Below are 19,524 nucleotides of genomic sequence, written 5' to 3'. Positions count from 1 at the left end.
GAGCTGTAAGGATGACTGAAATGGAGGGAAAGGCTTTACTGAGAACCCACATTATCCAGCAGATCTCTCTGTACAGAGCAAGGAGCCTGTTTTGTCCCTATTGACTCCATTTTGAAGAGACCTCTGGCCCTAAATTAATGACGGACCTCAAGGCAGAGATGGTGCTACAGATGGAAAACAGATTTAAGATGGAGCAAGAGTTAACAAAACTTTGAGATTTACCAACAGCAGTATTTCAGCTATTACATGTGAGAGCTCTGAATGCAGAGAACATCAAAGATGTGACGGTCCTGGAACAACATCCAGACCAGTCGCTCAGTCCTGCTCCCAGCTGCATCCATAGGGTTTCTGCCACCATGTGAGGTGTCCAGAGGTCCTCTTAAAGTCATCTGTGTCTGCTGCTCAAACCAAACATATCTGAAAGATGGACAGGCTGTTGATTTGGCCAATCAGCAGTTCTGAGCCAAGGAAAACTAATGCCATATACTCTAGTAAAGCTCAGTTTTGTTTTCCTGCAGTTCTCCAGAGTGGCGCTCGGTTAGCCCATCTGAGCAGAAACGCTTATCGCAGACAGCACTGGATGATGGAGAGTTCTGGTAAGCCAGGGCATTTTTAACTATGTGACTCTCGTCAGAAATTGACTGGCCAAAAGTGGCCAGAAGGGGAGCTCGGGGTGAAATCTGTGAGTGAGGAAATGCTCGGGTTCATCCAAAGAAAGGGCAGACAGAAATCCTTTGGTTTTCTGTGCGTCTTATTTGTGTACATGCTTATTTAACAACAGAAATTGTTTAAAAAGTCAGTTTAGGTAATGGTGTTATCATATTTCAAATACTATGCCTCTCCTATGAACATAACACTCTTTAAATCCTTATCACAAACACAGGCAGGCTCCAGAGCTCAGGGAGAAGTATTGTACTGTATTACATTGCCTATGAAATGCCTTCATCTCTGCTCTACAGTGGGTTGAAAGGGTTGATACTAGTCATATGCCAGTAAGGAAGGGAGTGCTTAGAAGCAACCCTACTTCTTACAGTAAGTAAGAGAAAACCAGGATATGGGTGAAATGATGGAAGGATTTAAGAAAGATCAAATGACATGAAAAAATAACACAGTGAAAATTGCTCTAGAAGTGCAGTGTTCTTCATGCCAAATTTGTGATCTCAGACAGCAGATGGGTGACTTCTACATAATCCCCCTGTACATCAAGCATGCTGTGCAATACAGGCAGTATGTGTGGTCACATTTTCTGGGGCCAGATGCTCATCACTTTTACACAGAGGTAAATTTAGAGAAGTAGGGCTATTCCAGAGCATTGTGCGAATTAAAGCAAAGTTCACCTTTAGCCCTAATATACATTCCTAAAAAGTGATCTGAGATAGATGATGCAGCACATTGGGTCACATAAACAAGTTATCTCAAACTTTCACAGTTCCAGAAGAAAGTAGGTCTGGTGACAGATCTACAACTATAAGTATAGGATATTTTGGATTATTTTGCTATTGATATCCTTAAAGCATGTCCGGATAGTAGAGATACAGATGTGCAAGTAGGCACCACATGAACAATGAAATTCATCTGTCCAACAGAACTAGGCCAATAGCTAAATAAATTCTTAAAGAATCAATAAAAATGAATGAGGTTGGGCGCACACAGGCAAATATTGGCCTTCATACAGCATCTGTCAGTTCTCAAACATTCAGAGCAGAAGCAGAAGTTATCGGACTGAAATTTTTCCTGAAGGGGTTAAGCGGACAAGAATGATGGGCAGAAGATATGAAATGCTTCCAAAACCAGTATGACAAGTTTGCTACCTGTGAAACCCTCCACCAAATCCATCAAATTTATTTTTCCTAATGCCTTTTGACTTGTGTGTATTTCTCTAAGGAGTGTTTGCCCCTTTACCCCTTCTAAGCCACACCTTGATGGTTTCCCCATCAGGTTTTGCATGAACAATAAATGCTGTGTATCCCTAAAGGCATGTAAATGGTCAACTGCGGAAAGAGCAACCCCAACACTTCTCTCCTGCTCTCAGTTTGCTCCTACTGTGGTGCTTGTTGATGCAGTTTAGCTGAGGGGACGGAGAATCAGCTATATTCCTGCTTCTGCAGTGGGGACCTTCAGCCAGTTTGTTCACCACTCTTGGTGGTGGTTTGGCTCGCCTCCCTGGAAAACTGTGGTCATCTCTGTGAGGTGTTTTGAAGCCTGCTGCTAGAAATAGTGAGTAGTAGACGAGTAATTAGCTCCTCAAGAGTTCAGAACGTGTTCTCCATGGCAGACATTAGCTTTTTGCTTTGCAGGAATGTCAGGTACAAGAGGGCTTTTCTCCATGTTGGCCATAACTAGTTCCTACTGAAGTAGTCCTGAAAGTTTTGCAGTCAAGGATCTCAGCAAATATTCTCTTTGCAAGTCATTTTTTAATGATTCTGGAAGCTGAAAGGGAGCCCAGGATACCATGCACTATCTCATATGCAGTTAAAAACCCTGCAGCTGGTCTGTAGGTTTATGACTCCAACTTTTTCTTTTTGCTGAGTGTGCTAAGCAATGACTGTTTCTTCTACACAGGCTCAGTTCTTTAGATAAAAAAGAAGAAAAGGAAGAAGAAATACTCCTGTTTATTCTCATGTATTGTGTTTGGCTTTATCCTAGGCAGAACAAGAAGACTAGGAGGAAGGGTAGTTTAGAGAGGAAAATTTGATCAAAAGCTATGGGACATTTAAAGCAAAACATTAAAACAAAATTTAAAGCGAAGGGTGTTTTGCTGTATGCAGAATATGCATATTCTGATTATATGTATTCATATCATCAGAATGGCTTCAGCTGATGAGAAAAGGCAGCAAAAGCCTTTGCGTTTTTGAAGATTGAACAAAACCTTCATGGCAACATGCTCAGGTCCTGTCTTGACCTCATTAACTACACCAAAGAGAACAGGGTTGTATATTAGCAGTAACTAGGGTCAGTTTTGTCAAGGGCAGACAAGACTATGCTTCCTCCAGATGGGAAGGAGGTATCCTGCTGTTGACTAAAAAGTAAGTTTCTGACTCTCTCTAGTCCCTCCCCTCCTAAAAGCAGAGTCTCAGAGTCTCTTCTTGCCTATACCAGTGCAAATCCCAAAGAGCCTGAGGGAAGTCATAACAGGTGTTTTACATCTCCATCAGCAGTAAGTAGGAGCCAAATCTGATCCATGAATTGCAATTGCTTCATCTGCTAGGCAGTGTGTTGCCAAAGAGCCCAAAATTGCCTCATGTGGCTGGGAAATCGAGCCAGATAGAGAGAGGTTTTGTTAGGCTACCCCTGCTCTAGTGCGCTGAGCATCAGTCACAACCAGCAGTGCCTGTGGCATGCAGAGCTTGCTATATGGGAATAGCTAACAAGAAAGAGGACTGATGCAAGGAAAGCACGTTCTGCTGTTTCTTCCCACACTAAAAACAAGTTGTAAAATGCACCTTAGCACATGTAAATGAAAGCCACTGTAGACATCTATTCTGTCTGCAGCAGCAAATGGAACTTGCTGTGCCTGGTGAGCTACACTGAGGAAAACTGGCTCCTGTCTGCCACTGCGCCACATATACATGTTGTCCTGCTACTCCAGTCTATTGGTTTGCATCAGCCACCGGGGCACAGGCATAGTTACAGAAGTTCGTGTCAGGGAGGAGATCAGTACCTCTACTTTCTTTCTAGAGTCAAAGGACAGAGTGTGAGGCTCTTTTAGGTAGCAAATCAGAGCAGAAGACATATCTGGATGCTAAATTGTCCTGTCAAAGGCCTAATACCTTGCATGGTTTATAGAGGGAGCCTGAACATTTGGCCTCCCTTAATCTTAGTGAATATGGCCTTCTTATCCTTGTGATGGCCACTAAACAAGCTGTTTTCCCTTAGGCAGCTCCCCTGCTCTGCTCCCTTTGCCCCGGGGCTGCACACCACGGCCCAGCTGGGTGCCTGACTCCAGCACTTCCTTCGCTAGCAGGCCTGTTTGTGTCTCTTTGCCCTTTTACTTGCCAGACTAAGGTTGCATAGCATATCTGTTTCTCAGCACACCAATCAACTTGCAGGCTAGGTTCAGTTGGCCCAGCACAGTGACTCAAGAACAGCTGCATTTGGGCATTTCCTTCCTTCTTGCCATTGTCATGTACATGTATCCATCATGAGTATGGTGTACATATACTGCACTCTACATGGCACAGCAGCACATAGAAGTTTCAAAGGTGGGTTGGAGCCTCTACTCAAGCCTGCGCATACCTGCTGTCCCTCTGTTAGATGCATGTTTTTGCTAGGACAAGGTCTCAAGTACCCGTAGAGGAAGATAGGGTAAGCAGCTTCAGCCTAGGCCCCTTAGACCCAAATTTGACTTCACCTACAGTGTGGACAAACCAGTTGTATCACAGCCTGGCTAATCCATCGCCATGTGTCCCCTGAAGTGCTGTCATGTGGCCAGCACTGAGCACACAGTTGATTTATAGGCAGATATGAGCCATGTACAGATGCCTACCACCTTCTGGTCTGCTCTCAGGCAATATAAATGCAACCATTAAGACTGGGATCTGTGACTCTGGAGGATGGTGTTGGTGAAGCATCTCTTCCCACAGCACATTTTACTCCAGCTGTTGAGATCCACAGATGCTGGTGATCTGGCCTGTGAATCCTGGGGACTAAGTGACTTCTGCTGGGGATCCTTTCCTGAAGTGAGAGAGTGCCAGTCTCTTTCCCTGTCTTTCACTCAGGATGAAATTTGAAGACTTCAAAATGCATTTTGATAAAGTTGAGATCTGCAATCTCACTCCAGATGCCCTGGAAGACAGCACTCCCCAAAAGTGGGAGGTGACCATCCACCAGGGGAGCTGGGTCCGGGGATCCACTGCTGGAGGATGCAGAAATTTTCTAGGTAAATAGATACTGTTTAAAAAATAAAAAGCAGGAACAGAAGTCCTTATCCACTCACAGCCTCCTCTACCATTACCCCTTAGCCAGAAGCATGGGCAAAGGACAGGACAACAGAGTCTCACCCATTAGGAACCAGCCAAAGGGACAAATGTTCATACAGTACTGCTTGAGGCATTAGGGAAAAAAAGGTGCTTTCTTTGCCCTCAAGTTCATTGAATCCAATTTGCCTCTCACTTATATTTGCGTGACCAGGAATAACTCCAAATAAACCACTTAAACTACAGCAGTCAGTGTAAAATGAGATAAAAATCAAGCTCAGCCAGCATGCTTATGTGGCTCTGAAGTAGGATCGTGGTTCTGAACTGTGTTACTCCAAGCTGGCAACAACACTATGGAATCATTATAGCTATATACTTTTAAAAAATCCCGTCTGACAACCTTATTTAAACCATGGTAACTTGATAAAATATCAAGCCTAAAATCTTTTCTATACCTAGCTCCATGAAAGACTGGGATTTGGCTTATTTTCTGCAGAGCTGAGTGGAAAAAAAAAGTGTGACAACTAATGGAAAAAATAAATTTGAACAAAACCTCAGTTTCAGCTCTATTGCTCTTTCTTTATTTTTCTTTTCTAGTAACAGTAGTGGCATTATTGTTATTATTCTGAGTCAAGAAACTATCTGGTGTTCTTTACCTTGGCAGAGACTTTCTGGACAAATCCACAAATCAAACTGCATTTGACAGAGAAAGATGATGGGCAAGAAGACTGCACGTTCATAGCAGCCCTGATGCAGAAGGATCGCCGCAAACTCAAAAAGCTCGGCGCTGAAATGCTAACCATCGGCTACTCTATTTATGAGGTATTGCCTGGCTCTCTCAGTGCAGTAGCCACACTGTTGGTATTAGCATCTCCCTCTGGATCTATATCCCAGCCAATTATAATGTATTTTTAGGGACCTTGCTCTTAAAATAATCTCTGTTGTATCCAGGCCCAGGGAGAAGAGTGACTTGGTTTGGTTAGGATGGACTTTTGTCAGAGGAGGATTTGTCCCTGTGGGGACATGGTTTCTTAGGACAAACTCCCCCAGCCCCTTACTCTGTCCTCCCCTGTCTGGCTCCTTGGGAGGGAATTGCTTCTTCTGAGCCTCTCTGGGCCTCTCACATGCAGGGTGCCCGTCCCCCACGCAGCAGGGACGACAAACCTCTGGAAGTCCTTTCTCCATCCAGAGCAGCCCCAGGAAGGGAGAAGACCACCATGTCCTTGCCTGGCAGCAGGAGCTCAGCGGCCAGCAGCGCATGGACAAGGGCTCTGGGGACAGACTTGTGCTGCTCAGAGCTCAGCTCGGTGGCAGGGGAGGGACAGGGAAGGCAGCCACGGGCCACCGCCAGCACCGTGGCCGGCTGTGATGCTGCCTTCAATTCCCTGCAGAGCCCCAGCGGAGACGGACACTTGAACAAAGATTTCTTCAGGTACCACCCCTCCAAGGCAAGGAGCAAAACCTACATTAATCTGAGGGAAGTATCTGACCGCTTCAAGCTGCCTCCTGGTGATTACGTTCTTATTCCTACCACCTTCGAGCCGCACCAGGAAGCCGACTTCTGCCTGAGGATTTTCTCAGAGAAGAAGGCCATCACCAAGTAAGTCAGCCCCAAGCCAAGGCCTCCAGTGCTCGCCCAGAGCCCTGGCGTGGGAAACTCCTGGTGTGTATTTTGTCTCCTCAGGATTTTTATTTGCTTGTTCACAGTTAGGGAGAAACATGTGAAAAACGCTTTTGGCCTGCAGCGTGCTGTCCTAGGTTAGGCTGAGCTGGGTCAAGACTTGCTGCCCTGCTCCCTTCAAAGTGGTTGGAAAAAATCTGTCTGCAGATGCAATTTGCCCATTTTTGCTGAATCCAATCTTTTTCCTTTTTTTTCTATGGAGTGGTGAATCCTCTGGGAGCTTAACAAGGAAGAATTGCTAGCTGCCTGATGTTGTTCAGTGAGCTGCAAATGCAGCAGTGTTCCCTTTTGTTTCCTCTCAAAATTCATCCAAACGATGATTTAATATAAAAAATAGGCTATTGAGAAAAAATTGTGTATATAATGAATAAAGAATGAGATGTAATCCTTACCATACAGTATGCACAGGAGTCATGCCCTCCCTAAGTCCTGCTGAAAGTCTCTTTTAAGAGCTTATACCAGGATTTAAATGATACAAAATCTGACTATTTGCATAAGGGAGAATTTTACCTAAATTTAACTTGTTCAGAAAAGAAGCTAGTAATATCTTTTACCTCTAGAAAATGTAATGTGTAAGCCCGCCCTTTTCCACCCTGAGCAGATATTGAACATCTTCAAATATTGAGTAAGGTTTTGTTTTCCCCAGGGATCTAGATGAAAATGTTGCCATCGATCTCCCTGAGGTAAGTCTACAGAGTTAAAATAGCAAGAGGATAGCTCAGCAGAAGCCAGCACACACTGCTTGTGCTGTGTTTGGCTAAAAAGCATTCATTTCAGAGCAACGTTACACAATTGCCTGCTTTGTGTATGTGACTGAAACATTCAGTTCTGTGGAATACGGTAAAAGAACTGTAACAATCCAAAATCATAACGATAAGATGCTTCTGTGAGCTACTTCAGTGCAGTTAGAATCAGACAGCAGCAAAAGTTGGCAGCAGCCACAGGTCAGCTCAAGGTACATCTGCTAGCGCTAGTGAGGCATATGGCAGTTCATATCTTTTAAAATTCTGCTTACCGTGAAAAAAAAAATAACAAGCAAAGAATTTCCACAGACCTACACTTATTTAGCAAACTTATCCATAGTCACAGAATGCTTGGGAGGGAAAGTTTGATTCATGCACGTGGTGCCTAGTGAAATGATTCAATTATTTTTCCTTCTGAATGGTCTGATCTGCCTGCTGAGCACTAACTACAGCTGACTCTCGGTCAGCTTCTGTTTAACTGTGTCCCTGCAAATAATCCATTGGTTGTGGTGTGATTTCCCATGGAAATAAGCTAAGCCAAGATCTCATGTGCTCCTCTTTATTGAAACTCTTCTCAAAGGACCAGCTATCAAATATACTTATCCGCTTCTAGGATCTCAGGGCCATGTTCAGTAGCGAAGTATATCTCTTCATCTACCCCAGAATCACTAGGGGCTGCATCCAAATGTGAGCAGGAGGAATTGGGGAACATACATATGCCAAAAATACAAATGTAAGTGGCCAAGCAGTGTTTGCATGGCCACCCTAGCTAAAGCAGCAGCCCTGTGCTACTGCATCTCTCTCCTCGTTAGTGTAAGCTGATGCTTTGGCTTTACACCTCTGTGACAGTGCTGAGGATCTCATCTGGCAGCTGCCACTGACCCACGCACTCTCTCCTGAGGCCCCAGCTGGCTGAAGGGTCTTTCAGCTATAGGATGGCGCTGGGCTAATGTGCAGACATGCTGCCACCACCGTTTGCTGACCAGTAGGAGGGGTGAGAGGTCCCTGATGTTGCAGCTGGAAAGAGCTCCAGAGGGCTGAGATTGTCCTCCAGTGGCTGGAAGGACCAGGGAAGCAGCATGGTGCAGGGGCTATGACAGGAAAGGAGGCATTTTTCACAGTGTGCATGCTCCTGTTTCAAGATAGCTAAAGCAATGGCACACTGTGTCATTGCTTAGGCAAAGGGGTGAGGATGAGACTCCCCTAAGGCATCTTAGATGGTTGGGAGGCTTCAGATCTGCACTCAAAGGATGGCAAAGTTCAGGAGTGTGTACTCTTATTTCGAAAGGGACTGTGCTCCCTCTACGCAAGGAGAGGTGGTGTGTGGGAGAAAAGTTTTGTGTTTTGTGATTCTGGTAATATCTTCCCGTGGTTGATACTATAGCCTCCAAACCCAACCCCAAGCCCACAAGAAACAGAAGAAGAGAAGCAGTTCCGGGCGTTGTTTGAACAGATTTCAGGAAAGGTGAGTGCAAACCCTGGAATATCCTCAGGACTCGTGGCTCACAGAAACACATGAAAAGTGGGGACAGACTTGTGCTCCCTCCCAGGGCCAGGCAACATGAAAATGCCGTTTCTTTGGGCAGTATGCTTAGTTGCAGTGTATTGTTTAGGCACCAGATGTCACCATGCCATATGTCTACATGGAGAAGGGCACAGTCCCTGGTTAGCAAAAAAGGAGAACTCGAGCTAGAAGTCAAGCTCTGAGGGAGCCGACCCAGCTCAGTGTGCACCCACGGTCTGTTTTTCTTTGTATCAGTGGTTCTTGCCTGAGAGCTCTTTCCGACACCCTAACTCAGAGCAGCACTATTGTATTTTGCAAGCTTTGGGGGTTTTAGCCTGTCCTGGGGAAGGGGGGGGGGTGATTCTCTTTTCCTGAACTGCACTGAAGTACAGATGCACAATATTTGTGGTTTCTGAGGTTTTTGGTGTGTCTGAGTCCAGAAACACTCAAGTAACTTGATGCTGCTATTTTTTTTTTACTCTAGGACATGGAGATAAATGCAGAAGAACTCGAATATATTCTGAATGTCATATTAAAAAAAAGTAAGTAAGTGCTGATAATATGTACTTTTTCATTGGTGTGTAGCTAAGGGCTGTAAGGAACTTTTTAAAAGCTAGAATCAAATTCACTTACAAATAGGAAAACAAAGGCTCTGTTACCAGCCTCACTTAGTATCCTGCAGCCAGTCAGAGGCAGAGCCAGAAACGGATCTGGGCCTTGATCTACCCGTTAGTTTGCACTGCCTCCAATATGATCCGTGTCAGTTCAGTGAGGCCAGTTCTCCATTGCTCTGCTGCTCTGGTCTGGAGAGACAGACACTGGGCAGGGACTTGCAACACTTGGACTGAATTTCTGACTCTGCTATGGGCCCTTTGTATGACTGGAAGGTCTCTCTGAACTTCTCCTGATTTACAAAACAAGAACAGTGTTTCCTTTCATGACTTCAGCAAATATCTGCCCTATCCGGAATCTGTCTGTAGCCCAAGCTGTCTTCATCCTCCAGGGTACAGGTTCTCACACAATGAAGTCTCAGAGCCAGCTAGACCTGCTAGGCACTATCTCTGCTTAGGAAATCCTATTTTGTACTATGAGTGAGTTTAGAGAAAGCATATTTGCCCAATTACTTCTTTCCTATTATTGTCCTTTTTCAGCAAAGAACATCAAATTCAAGAATTTAAGTCTCATTTCATGCCGAAACATCATTTCTCTTATGGACGTATCCTTTCAAATAAGTGCTTATGAGGGTAAATGTATACTGAATACAATTGTCCATCACAGTATCTGTCATAGATAATAGAGAGGGATGTGGAACACTGTCCACAGGACAAAAATTTTGCCAAAGTTGTATCCTGGTTTTTATTTTAGAAATTTAGGGTTAGGAGTCTTAAGCACAGACAGTCTTCTGCCACAGATTTCAGAGAGAGATGCTTTAATGCTGAATACTTGTAAAAGTTGCATTATTTACATGTAGTACAACATTTGCAAGCTATGGTTTACTTGAGAAGAGTCAGTAGGAGATAATTCAGAAAAGTCTGTTGTCTGGAGGGTTAAATTCAGCAGGCAGAGTTATGCACCTCACTGGAAAAAAAATGTGGGTTAGAAAATGAAGAATCAGAAGAATGTTGAAAATTACTGATATCAAAGTTGTGGATATTTTGACAACGAGACTAAAAGCTGGAAAATCTAGTCTTTCAGCTAGATACTGAAGCTCTAGAAAGTAGACATGTGGGTGAGATATGTCTGTCCAAGCTTAGACATTTGTGGTGTAGGTGTCTACATCTAAGCTAGCTTTCTAGACTCCCTTATTAGATAGAGAAAAGGATGGTGTAATTGTGCTCATTCTGGAAGTGTCTGACTATGAGGAATGCTAAATGACTGCTCAGACATTAGGTGAGGTGAATCATAGCAATGGTATCTCCCTACCAGATTTTTCCTTTGCCTTGTACTGATTTCCACTGAATTCCCTTAGCAGGGCTTCTCCTTTAGGCAGAGTAAATCAGTTACCACATATACATAATGAGAAACAGGGGACTAGTCCTAAATTTCCTACACTAGAAATCAAGCTTCAGGAGGGAACTGGTCCATGCTCACGTCTCATTTCTACACGGTGCTGGCACAGAGCCAGGGTCAGCACTTGACCCAGAAGCATAGCAGCAGTCTTAGGTTCACTCTACAGGATAAAATCAAACAGTTTCCATGGTTTGCAGTGCTTCCAAGCAAATCTCTGTGTAGTTTAGAATAAATATGGGAGACACGGCTTCATCTGCTTTGGAAGCACAAGGAACGCAGACGCAGTCATCCCATGCTGAACACAGCGGCGGAGCAAAATGACATGAATCCAACCCCGCAGCAAAACTGACGGAGTCTCCCCAGTGTCACGGACAGCTAAATTCCCTGGCTGTGGTCACACCGTGCTGGAAGCAGGGCTGAAGTTGAACATGACGCAGAAAGAAAAACATTGCAGAGGCACTTTGACGTCGTTCTCTGGTCAATGTTTTCAAACCTGTCCAGTTAAATAGACAGACTGTTTTGCAGGACTGATAATGTCCCTGGGATCTGGGGAGACCCTCAAGAGTGTCACCAGTGTAGGTGCTTAAATAACGGCAGGCATTAGCTAGGCCCCACTGGCAGCATTTTGGCCTGTGTGAATGCTGGCTGAGCTCACACCCCGCTGAGCAAGGGCTTTGTCCTAAAAAGCAAGATGGAAAGTGAAAAAATGGTCACATTGGGCCCATTGGTTATGTAGCATTTCTGGGTAAGTACCCCATCCTGCGAGTGTCCCCCCTCTGCTTGGGGGACATCAGTAAATCAGTAAAATAGATATTAAGATCTTCACACTTTAGGCAGTGGGAAGTCCAGGCAGATCTAGACTCCACTTCTCAGAACTGCTGCACAGGGCTTTTTTTTCTTTTTCAGATCATAAGGACCAGATTTTATCAACCTCACCCAGCATGTCTCATTAATTTTTGATTGAGCCACTGTGGTAGAGCCTGGTCGCTAGCTAACACTACTGAATAGTGCATTGGTTGACTAATTCCTCTGAGAACAGTAGCAACTTTTTTAAAAAATCAGATAATTTAATTCTCTGAATCATTTATAGCCCATTTACATTCAAAGCTGTTCTTGCCTTAGAACAAGCTGTCTCTTTCTCTCACTCCCCTGCAGCCTGCGCTGCTCAGCTGCGACACTGTGTCACACCACGTCTCACAGCAGCAGCCGTGACTGTAACCGCCTGAGCCTCGCTGCATGAGAAACCCCAGCGGTTTCAGCGGCACCACAGGTTTTCGAGGCAACATCGTGTAGTCTCCTTGAAGAAACAGCGCTGGTAAATGCATCCAGAATTCAGACCTTCATGTAGGACCTTCATGTAACACATCCTTTTCCTTAATGCAGATTACTAGTCCAGTGGCAATGGGAAACTGGAATTTAACGAGTTCAAAGTTTTCTGGGAGAGAATGAAGAAATGGATTGTAGGTGACATTATTCACCATATTTGCTTCTCCATTTTATTAGCTATTTCTTGCATAGTTTAATATGTATGTGCAGACAAAAATAGAGACAGAAGACAAACCACAAATTTTAATTAAAAACAAGTGTTCCAAAAATAGAGGGGCTTCTTTTAGATAGTCAAAGATGTTCTTAGCTTTCTGCGATGCTAAACCATAATGGTTTGCTGGAAATAACAGAGATTTTTGTTTGGGATAAAGAATGCAATGAGCAGTAATAAGGAAGCCAATCAAAATGAAACCTAAGGCTTTTCCATTACTGTTGTTTTACAGAAGAAGAAAGTGATGATTCACGACTAGTAGGAAACAACCATTTCAGAGGACTCTGCGTTTCCATTACTGATCTCTCAAGAGCCAACAATACTGACATCTGGGAAAGTGTTGGTTCTAACTTTAAATACATTTCCCTGCCCCTGTATATGGCAGTAAAGAAAAAGGAGGCTTACAGGATCGGGCCACAGACTGAATATTCAAAAAAAGGACTTTGTAATTGTTTCCTCATGGAGATTAATAGTTATTCTGAATAGTTATTCTGCATAGTTATGCTTCACCCAAGCATTTGAAATATGCAGTTCTCTGCTTCTTGTCTGGCCCTTCAGAAATCGCAAATACTTTTCTAGGTACTAGTTTCATATCCGCCTTATCAAAAGATGTATTGCTTTTTAACAAGGAGCCTTGAGAAATCCTTGTTTCCTACAGGAAGATTTGCAGGTGTATCTGACCAAAATTTTTAAGCTGAATATGACTACGGACCTAATTCACTCATAGTCCAAGGGAGGTTTGTATTTGTTGCCCCATTAAAAAGATGGAATTTAACTGCAGCTTAATAATTACTTAATATTTAGGTCAAAATTCAAACCAGTTCTACCAGTTCTCTTGGTTGTACCATCAATATTTAGATTTGATAACAAGGAGTAATGACAATCTTAACTTCACATTAAGCAATTTGTTTATAGCCTTCAGGACTATAACCTTTGGGAAAAAAGTGAGGAGACTGCTGCTAGAAGGAGAGTTTAGAAGATGAATAAAAATACACCCTTCCCAGATAAAATTATTTTTAAAAAATCGTGGAATTTTTTATGAAGAGCAACTAATACTGAATTCATGGGTTTGGCAGTACTTGTTAAGTTTCACAACAGCCTATTCAAGCGACAAAGAGAACTGGGGCCAAGATGTGCTCATCAGCTACAAAATCAGACTAGATCTAGACCAAAGCCTTGTCAGTGTTCTCAGATGCTTGGACTACATGTTTAAAGATAAATACCTTTCCTCTGTGTGCCATATCTGTGCTCCCTTTCATATGGAAATACCGAAATTTCCTTGTGCTTCTTTCATGACAGAATATCTTTCTTCAGTTTGACTTTGATAAATCTGGCTCCATGTCCTCATATGAGCTTCGTAGCGCTCTAAAAGCTGCAGGTAAGTCAAGCACTACCTTTTATTTGGGAAGTCTGTCGGGCAGATCCACTGTAGGTGGAAGGAGCTGCAGGAAATTACACTGGCTGAGTGCCTCTTGGCAGGGAGGAGGACTAAACCCCAGAAAGGCACCTAGAGTGGAAAGCTCTGGCAGTCTGGAGGTGGGCCATGGCCCGAGGTGCACTCATGGCACCGATGGAGAGCACCAGGGGACAGGGGGCTTTGACTAGGCCACCTCTGAGGAGAAGGAAGATCCTGATTTCTGGTGCTTGGGCTGCCTCATTCAGGAAATAGGATATTTTTAGGAAGTGTTTTTGGGAGCCTGTCTGTGTGGGTTGACACTAACCCTTTCATCTAATTACCTGAAGAGCAGAAGAATGGGATTGGTTGCATTGGGTCTGCCATGAAAATACTTACAATGAGATGTTGCCTTATTTTGCTCTGGAGAGTGCCAGCTTCTCAGGGCAATCAGTCAGAAAAGCAGCCTTTACATTTTTGTTGAGCTCTGTAAAATACAACAGAGCTGCACATGGGCAGGGTTAGACCATAAAACAAGCCACTTCAGAGCCCATCTCCACTCAGTGGCTGGAGGCACTATGAGTAAGCTGTTTGTTATTAAGAGCAATTGGTGGGTTTGCATTGCATCACAAATTATTTTTATTTAAGCACCCAGATTTGCAGAAATCCTTATGAATTTCAAGGAGGCAGAATGGTCCCTCATACATCAAAAATTTGCAGTGACTGCAAAATTTCTTGTTTGAAGTTCGATATTCATTGCCAGCATAAAGGACTTTGCAGTCAGATTGCTTTCTGGATGGATGCATGCCATAGAGTATGAACTGGGAGGATACTCTATGGCATCCTGTAAAATTAATCCCGTCAAGATTAACTAGTAGAGATTTGCAGATTTCTTGTGGCCTCTGAGGTTGCTCACTTTTCCTTTGTGTGCATGTGTTTGCGAAGGATACCAGCTCAACAACTACCTGCTGCAGCTGATTGTTCTCCGATACTCTGATGAACAGTTCCAGATTGAATTTGATGATTTTCTGAATTGCTTAATTCGCTTAGAGAATGCAAGTCGTGAGTATCTTCTTGCTCTGCAATTTCTTCCTATTCAAAAAAAATGTTCCACTTTCAGTTGTTGTGGAGCATATTGCATAGTATTTGAGATAAGTGTGTATACTGAACAGCTAACAAAAAGGAGCTGTGTTTAGGATTTTCTTTAAGGATGATATGCCCATGATACGTCCTTTCTCGTGGCTAACCTATCCGACCAGCAGCTCTCAACCATCCTGTGGCCAAATCTCACATGCAAAAAAGTGGGTGGGTTGTGTGTCTCACTGACCTAGTCCCCCATCCCCTGAGCAGTCCTACCCACAGCACCCTTTCCTGGCCTGGCACTTGCTCAGATTGCCACTCCTATTTCCTCATCCCACCTCCAAGCTCCTGCTACCCCTTCGCTCCGCCGGTGCTGGCCAAGCACATCCTCCCAGACTGCATGCCCAGGCCTTCCCACAGCACATGCTGCTCCCCGGGACCCCACCACGAGGGTAACTCAGCCGAGAGAGCTCTTCCTTTCATGCAAGCGGTGAGAGCTTAGTTTGGGGTCACTGAAGTCCAAGGTTCAAATATTGCTTGTGCCTCGTGCAAAGAGATACCAGCCATGCATTTGTGCAGGGATCTCTTGCATCTATTACGTAACTTACCCTGCTGACGATAGAGCTTGCTCTATATCAAGGCATCCTATACATCAGTTCATTCGCATGCAGGGTCTACTTTCCAGAGCAGAAGCAATAGAGATAGATAGATAAAATGGCTGGATGAACTTTGAAGTGATCTTCAGTGTGGCTCCAAACGCAAATCAGCCTCAGCTCACTCTGCAACTTTCCTGAGAAATATTTTTTAGTTTTGTTCTCTCTACTTCCTGGTTCAATCTGCATTGGAGAAGAATTATTAAATTACTGAAAGAGAGAAGTTAAATAAGATACATAAAGAAAGGCAAATTATGTCGCTTCTTTTCATAGTTTCATCCAAATCTGAGTGTTTAGCACAGCCAGAACATCTACTGCCAGTCAAGTTCTGAAGTGAGACTCACACAAAGACCCAAGTCAATGAGATATTTCCTCTTGTAAGGACTTCATTCTTCAGAGCAGCTACCACCACCAATCAGTCATACGTGATCAGTCCTTGCACCAGGCCTTTCCCTTCTTTGGCACGGCCACCCGTCACTGTGGGATGGAAAGCTCATGTATGAATATGAATGAGGTGTATTTATAGCTCTGGTGTCGTGTTTTTCATTCCAGGAGTATTCCAGGCACTGAGCGTGAAAAACAAGGAGTTCATTAACCTGAATATAAGTGAGGTATGAGCACAGTTTCATAAACAGCAACAAAATTAAGGGGCTTGTCTACAGCTTTGTCCTGTCATAGGAACTGGAATATTTTCACATGACACTTCAGGTGAAAACCGTCTCCATAAAAGTGCAGGGGGAGTTTGTCATAGATTTCAGCAGAGCTGTGTTTTCACAGTACACACACTGATTACATCTTCTCCATGCTATTTCCTTCCTCTCTTGCCCTATTGCATATTCACAGCTTCCCATCCCCCTTTCTGGACTCCCTGCTCTTTATTTCCCTGGGTTCCAGCTCACAACAAGGGAACAAGGAAGAAGCAGACTGGGACTGGGTGTCTTTTGCTGTCCCTGAATAGCCAGCTGAGCACTGGCTGCCTATTTCCTTGTGCTCTCTTTGTCACCTCGTGGCTCGTGGGCTGTCCCTCATTTTGCACTCTAGCTGGAAGTCTCCTGGGGCAAGGCACGCTGAATTCCCTGGCACAACAAACGTGGGAGCCCGTATGGACTGCAGGGATGCAAATGCATCCACTACCTCTGGTGTCATCTGGTGCTAGCAGAGCTCTGTCTCCTTTTTCCAAAATGCAGGACGAAAGGCTGAACGAGTCAGGCTTGCATGCTAGGAGAGGTCTATACCTTCTGAACTCCTCATCCTGACATGACATAAAAGCTTGCAGAGTTCCCCTTCCTTGTGCGGGTCAGCTTGGCGCAAGGCAGTGTTTTTGAACTCCTCTCTTTCATTTCGTTGGAGGTGGCTGAAATTATTTATTCTAAGTTTGTTTTCTCTTCTGGTACTAGTTCATCAACCTGGCCATGAATATCTGAAGAAGTCTGACTGGGACGCCAGAAGTTTCTTGTGACGCTTCTGCTGAAACTTCTACCCAAATAGCTGTGGTCCCCTGGTCACACAGACTTTGCCAGGAGCTTTTGTATGGAGGAACATGGCATGCTGCCCACCCATTCTGGTCTCCAGCCCTGCTGTGTTCATGAGTTAAAAAATCAGATCACATTTAGGGGTTTGGGGGGGGTTGATTGATTGGGGTTTTTTTGGGGGGGAGGGGTGGAGGTCTTGTTGTTGTTGTTGTTTTTGACAAAGCCTGATCCTAGATTTGTAACTCTGAGAGATATTTTGTTGGGGCAGACATGCATCTCAAGTAGACTGAAACTGATGTCCCTGAGTGACCACAGGCTTTTGTGAAATGGGACTGTATTTAGTCTCAGTACAGCAGAGTATAGTGATTAAAAATCTTTATTGCTGCTTGATTGTGAGGATTACTGTAAGGTGCTTTTTAAAATATAATGTTGCATAAAACCTTTTGTTCAATTTAGAGTTTGTTTCCAGATGTGCTGCATAACATATCTCTTGTCATAGCCAGACAAATTGCTGCCTGGTAGACTGCGAACTAAGGAAGACTAAGGATCATATAGATGAAAATTTGTTTTTGAATATTTGTAACAGAGGTCCCTGGTCCAAGCTTCCTCAGAAGGATGCTAAAGATACGGTCCAAAAGTCTTCACAGATTTAATTTAGAGAAAAATGTTGCTTCTCACCTCCCCTCAGTCCTTCCTCTAGTACGAACCTGGCCACAGCATGTCCCACGAGCCAAATGCTGTAGAGAGTTGCACACAGCTTGCCTTTGTCTTCAGAAAAATGTGTGGCACCCTGAGCTGGTGAGCTCTCCTGTGGGGCCATCTCCCTGCCAGCAGCCAGAGTTTGTGTCCTCTGCTAACCATGCCTCCAGAAGAGCAGCAATTTATGTCATTTCGGATAAATTAAATGTAACCCCCGGTAAGGGCTCAGAAGACTATGATCTATGCAGCTATTGCCATTTTCTATCTGCCAGTTACGCAGTATTATTCATGTGACGTCAGTAGCCAGTGCTGATTTAAAAAATAACAATAATAGCAGCCAGGGGCTTAAGAGGTCTGCGTAGGATTTGTTTTCAAGATTATCTTCATAACTTATGTCTATTTTATAATGAATCAACAATCCAGGTTTGTTTTCTAAAACCTTTCTTGCAGCAAAACAGATGGCCCTAGAATAGCCTCACATTCCCTGCTGTCCAGGATCTGTCACACTGAGATAGTCAGTGTTTTATTTTTCTAGATTTAAACCTAATGAGCAGCCCTAGAAGGAAAATCAAACTGTCATAAAGGTGAAATTCAAATGATGAAAAAACACAGGGATCATGATGTTTAAAATATCCACTTCTTTTTGCTATTGGTTATAATCTTGTATCTATGCAGAAAATGCTCTGGAGCTAACTGGAAGCTGAGCAAAAGCTAATGGTTGCAGTATTTGATTAACTGAGATACTCAGCCCCATGAGGTATATTGATTTTCAAATTTCAGATTGTGTGCCCTTTTGATAGCATTAGAGGCAGCTGTCTACATTTGTGAAAGTCTGGATTAAAATCTACACCATCCTATAACCATTCAGCCATATACTGGAAACCAAAAATCACAGATTCTTAATTGGCTCATTGTGTGTACTTGGACACAGATACAAATTTATGTATTACATTTTCTTTCCATGTTCGCTAGCTGTGCAGAAGAAAAGAGCTGTCTCAGTGCCTGGTGTTACCAGTGTAGTTTTCTGTCTTGGAGGAATCGGAGTTGATATAAAAAAGTGATAAACATTGGAAAAGGAGCAAAAGGGCAGAAAGCTAAAATTTCTCTACATTTAAGAGAAAATTCATGCATTTAAGATAAAAACAAACACCCCCGTTATCTGCCGACTCAGAGAAGTTGCCTGCTAACTGTATCGCGAGGAATTGGAGAGCCAACATCTGAATCCTTTACAAATCAAGCCTCTTTCCTCGCCGGCCAGCTCCCTGCAGAGAGGCAAGACCCTGTCCCGCCTTGGGGTTTACAAAACACCTGTGGCCACAGTGCTCGCGCTTTTAAGGAGACTCAAGCCACAGAAACCCTGTATAGGTGACGTGGCTTGCTCGTGGTCATGCAGTTGGTCACGGCCCAGGACATGTGAGCCCAGGTCTCCCAAAACAACCTTCTGAAAGTCACGGCTCGGCCACTTTTGCCGTATATCCACCAGTATAATCCACCAGTCCATCCCTAACTCACCAGTTTGGCTGCAAGGATGCTGTGACAGCCCGTCCACAAAAAGGAAAAGTAACCTCAGAAGTAAGGGCACGTATGGCTCTCCTGTAGAGTTGCTTTTCCTTCTGCTGCTCTTACACCGCTTGTGTGAGCGAATGAGGGGGCGAGCGAGAGGCGTTTGCCCTCCCAGCCCCTCCGGAAGATGACAGCCCTTCCCGGCAGCGCGTCCGCCCCACGCTTGGGGGGCAGGCAGCGCGGCGCCCACGAGCAGGGCGGCTGGCTTGCTGCTTTGCTCTCTTCTAACAAAAGAGCTTGAGCTTAAAGCCAGGCCTTGCTGCCCGTCCTGAC

At 44.2% G+C, this 19,524-nt stretch overlaps 1 protein-coding gene across 3 annotated transcripts in view; it reads left to right on the top strand.

The window, feature by feature from the left end:
• CAPN9 (calpain 9) overlaps window positions 1–17,047 on the top strand; it is a 29,630-nt gene extending 12,583 nt beyond the window's left edge. For 2 of the 3 annotated variants that reach the window (XM_062573674.1, XM_062573672.1), the window contains 13 exons: window positions 519–596; window positions 4,719–4,879; window positions 5,581–5,738; window positions 6,308–6,516; window positions 7,244–7,280; window positions 8,725–8,805; window positions 9,329–9,386; window positions 9,996–10,060; window positions 12,246–12,314; window positions 13,691–13,769; window positions 14,730–14,846; window positions 16,070–16,128; window positions 16,915–17,047. In XM_062573674.1, the coding sequence (XP_062429658.1) occupies window positions 519–596; window positions 4,719–4,879; window positions 5,581–5,738; window positions 6,308–6,516; window positions 7,244–7,280; window positions 8,725–8,805; window positions 9,329–9,386; window positions 9,996–10,060; window positions 12,246–12,314; window positions 13,691–13,769; window positions 14,730–14,846; window positions 16,070–16,128; window positions 16,915–16,941 (1,198 nt within the window). In that variant the 3' untranslated portion in view covers window positions 16,942–17,047. The remainder of the gene's footprint in view (window positions 1–518; window positions 597–4,718; window positions 4,880–5,580; window positions 5,739–6,307; window positions 6,517–7,243; window positions 7,281–8,724; window positions 8,806–9,328; window positions 9,387–9,995; window positions 10,061–12,245; window positions 12,315–13,690; window positions 13,770–14,729; window positions 14,847–16,069; window positions 16,129–16,914) is intronic. The other variant, XM_062573673.1, reaches the window with a different exon arrangement.
• Window positions 17,048–19,524: the final 2,477 nt, after the last annotated feature.

The sequence above is a fragment of the Rhea pennata genome, chromosome 3 (assembly GCF_028389875.1).
Source record: "Rhea pennata isolate bPtePen1 chromosome 3, bPtePen1.pri, whole genome shotgun sequence".
Taxonomy (NCBI): Eukaryota; Metazoa; Chordata; class Aves; order Rheiformes; family Rheidae; genus Rhea; species Rhea pennata.
The sequence above is the reverse complement of the archived record's forward strand: the minus strand, read 5'-3'. Positions and strand labels throughout refer to the sequence as shown.